This window comes from Silene latifolia, unplaced genomic scaffold (assembly GCF_048544455.1).
Source record: "Silene latifolia isolate original U9 population unplaced genomic scaffold, ASM4854445v1 scaffold_407, whole genome shotgun sequence".
Taxonomy (NCBI): domain Eukaryota; kingdom Viridiplantae; phylum Streptophyta; class Magnoliopsida; order Caryophyllales; family Caryophyllaceae; genus Silene; species Silene latifolia.
The window spans coordinates 87,972-91,529 of NW_027413332.1; the positions used below are offsets into that span (position 1 = coordinate 87,972).

The following is a 3,558-nucleotide window of genomic DNA, read 5'->3' on the forward strand; positions in this document are numbered from 1 at the left end:
TTGGGGCCGGTTGCGAACCGAAATGCACTAGTTACGGGTCGCCCAAGCCGCTTAAGAGTTTAACCAAATTCTACCACCTGACTAACACAACTTGGTTATTATTAATTAATATTTACTTGTTCAATATTACTCCTTTTTAGTGTAGCTTAAATTTCATCGTTTTAAAACTCAATCACCTCTTGTTCGACGTAGCTAAACCTTTGATTGAAACAACTAGTATTCATTTCGCGTTTTATGGACTCGACCCTCAAATAGTGCAATAACATCGGTTCACTTGCGAGGTATTTTAAAACATAAAGGTCATCGACCCATTTGCTACAACAAGTCGACAACCAATACTGTATTGCGGTATAAATATAAACTCAAGACTGGCAATACCATGTCATAACTCATAACTCATGTATAATACATATAACTTACTTATGACGAGTACATGATAATTTTATTTAGGTGTATATATGTATTTGTGGGTCATGTAACCCATAATTATACTGTATAATATACAGTACTATTTTTCTTAAGTAATCATAGGATAAGATATTTAATCCATGATGACATTATTAAGCCATAAATCCGAAATTTGCATTGAGGGTAGCAGTGTTTGGGACTGGATCATAGATTTGGGCATCGACACTCGTCTTCGAGTACGAGTCATGAGCTTCAGATGTGGTCGAACCTTCCTCCAGATTTTGAAGGATTTGGTCCCAACTGATCAAATCCATGCGCTCTTTGGTTCCACAAGCAACATAAACCTGCAGTCATACAAAAATCGATTATTGTAGCGTACATACAAGCCAAGTCTTATTTATTTATTGACCTAAATATAACCACCTTTACTAGCTTGTGACGCGTCACAATTTACAACTGAGAATTTGTCTAAATTAATAATCACAACTTTTTTTTTTTAAAAAAAAAAAAAAATAATCACAACCTAGATATGTAGTATCCATACTTCATTACTTCCCACTACTCCCTTCCATCAATAAATTATTTACATTTTCCTTTTTCGACTATTCAACATCCCGACTCTCTACGTTTGATTAAAATGTTTCTCGCAAAAAAAAAAAAAATAATAATAAACAAATGATTGAAACAGAGAAAATATATAATTAGGTTAACTGGGTCGTGATTGATACCCGGTTAGGAGTTGAAGGTGAGGTATTATCAGCAGGAGCATAAAATGCAAGGATCCATGCACACGGGAAGCTACTCTCGTTAGGGGGGCTACTGTACTGTACGGCAGCCATGGAACCTAATTCACCATCCCTCACATGAAGGAATTTGGAATTAGCATTGTTCGGAATGTTATCAGGAAAGGCACCTGTTGAAGGACTTCCGAACCAATTGATACACCTATCCAATGTCATCAAACTTGAAGGAGTCTTGTTGTTCATTGTGGCCCTTGTGCCAAATTGCATTTGTTTCGCCTTAACATCTGAACATGCTCCTCTTCCAACTTGCATCGATGCCATTTTTCTGTAGTTTACATAAGAAAATCATTTGGGAAATGTATTGAGATTCGTTGTCTCAAAATTACGCTTATATTAGTACACCCTTTGTCCTGATTATTTGTTAAAAGCAGTTCGTAGATTAAACCACAATACTTGTACTACCAGTCTACCACTGGTGGTATAGTTTATGAGTTTCAGAAAATATACGAGTTTAATTGTAAAGTTTATGAGATTTATTTGTTGTTAAATTTTCGAGTGTCTTCAAATAAATTATTTGTTCAAAAAATTACCATGGAATTCAAAAACAACAATTCATGGATTATACAACCAGTTGTATATGTTGTACTGTCAGAATCGAGCTTTGTGATAAAGATTCGAGCTTTATGTTAAATAATATGAGCTTTACTAGAAAGTATTGAACTCATCAATTACACATTTAAAACATGAACTTTGAATTAGCTCAGAATAAATACATATAAGTTCGGATTCTTATACCTTTGTTATATAATGTTTATGATGATACAATTTGGATGTATAATCTTATTTGTGCGAGTTAAAGAATGCATACAAACTCAATACTATTATCTTAACTCATAAACTTTGAAACGCCTCGGGAAAATACACAATAAAAACATTCTCAAAATGAAAACGCAAACAAATAATTACCTCTTGAAAATTGGGTAGATATATGTCTTCTAAAACGCGCTCTTTTATATATATATTTGTTAATTCACACAAACTCTCTGTTCATCATGATTGAATTTATAAGCAAGTAAGCTAAGTAGAATATTGTAAAAGCAAATTGTCTTACAAACTTTATACTTCCTGCGTCGAATTCAAGCTTCATCTAGATTCGTCATGGTGAATTGTGATGGAGATTTTATCCAACAGAATAGTATCAATGTTATCTACAAATGGTGTAATGAAACATTTTTCGCCATTTATTTTTGTTTGAGGTGTATCTTTCATTCTCTCTTTATAAATTCCTTTAAAGTGAAGGAGGGAACGATAAGTCAATAACGATAAAGACTTGTGGAAAACGGCATCTTTAAGTTACTACTCCTACAATAGTTTTGGTATAAAACCGTCATACATAAATATTATTATAAAATAAAGTGATATTTTACTTAATTAACCCCATTGACATAATTATTATCGACCACTATTTTTTAATGATAAGCGGATCAAAGTCTTTTGGACATACTCAAGTTATTAGGAGACCCCTTTTATCGTAACCCTTTACTAATAATTGTGGTTTGAATTAACTATTTTATTTGATACATAATTTCATACTAAACGTACTCATTTTATCATAAAGTATCAGCATCTTTATTTGTAAATCGTTTTAGTTTTCTCAAAGCAATTTTTATTTCATGCAAATACGTATTTAAGTATGTAACAAGTATCAATCACCCCTCTAATAAAATTATTACCATTATATCGTACATATTCTTATCTCATTTTGTTGGGTTCAATTCCTGACTCTGCCACTGTTTATTACGGTGAGGACTAAAAATTTCTCTCAGTTATATATTATCTTTCAACAATTTGCTAAAAAAATTTTCTAGTAAAGATGGGGTGCCCAATTCACAAAACGGTTTTCTAATGTGTGCTCTAAAGGCACACATTAAGAAGTCTTAAAAAGAAATATTATGGGATTAGTTTATGAAAAATGTAACAATGAGTTTATCTTTTAATTTCTCATGAAATAATCTTGAAAATCTTTCCTCATATGACTTCCTAATTATGTATCGGTAGGACACACATTTAAAAAACAGTTATATAAACATCAAATACGTATTTAAGTTATGTAACAAGTATCAATCACCCCTCTTATAAAATTATTACCATTATATCCGAGAAAGTTGTAATTAGACCCCTTTACTTTAGTGAATTGTGAAATTTAACCCCTTAACTTTTAATTGGAGTAATTGACCCTCTTACCTTTTTTAAAATGTGAAATTAAACCCTTTGTCAATTTTCCGGCCAATATCTCACCGGAATTTCATAAATATTGATTAATATTTATAAGAAAAAAGAGTAATTATAATAGTACTATTTATTTTAATAATAAGCGAATAGGCAAGTGAGATTTTTGATAGGCATA

General features: G+C 31.6%; 1 protein-coding gene across 1 annotated transcript; it reads right to left on the minus strand.

Annotated features, from left to right (window-relative positions):
* Positions 1 to 357: 357 nt before the first annotated feature.
* On the minus strand, positions 358 to 2,187 carry LOC141639472 (jasmonate-induced protein homolog). Its single transcript, XM_074448590.1, has 3 exons — positions 2,118 to 2,187; positions 1,137 to 1,476; positions 358 to 752 (listed from the first exon to the last, which is right to left on the minus strand). Exons 2-3 carry the CDS (start codon positions 1,470 to 1,472, stop codon positions 561 to 563), a joined length of 528 nt encoding a protein of 175 aa, XP_074304691.1. The 5' UTR covers positions 1,473 to 1,476; positions 2,118 to 2,187; the 3' UTR covers positions 358 to 560.
* Between the last annotated feature and the right edge of the window lie 1,371 nt (positions 2,188 to 3,558).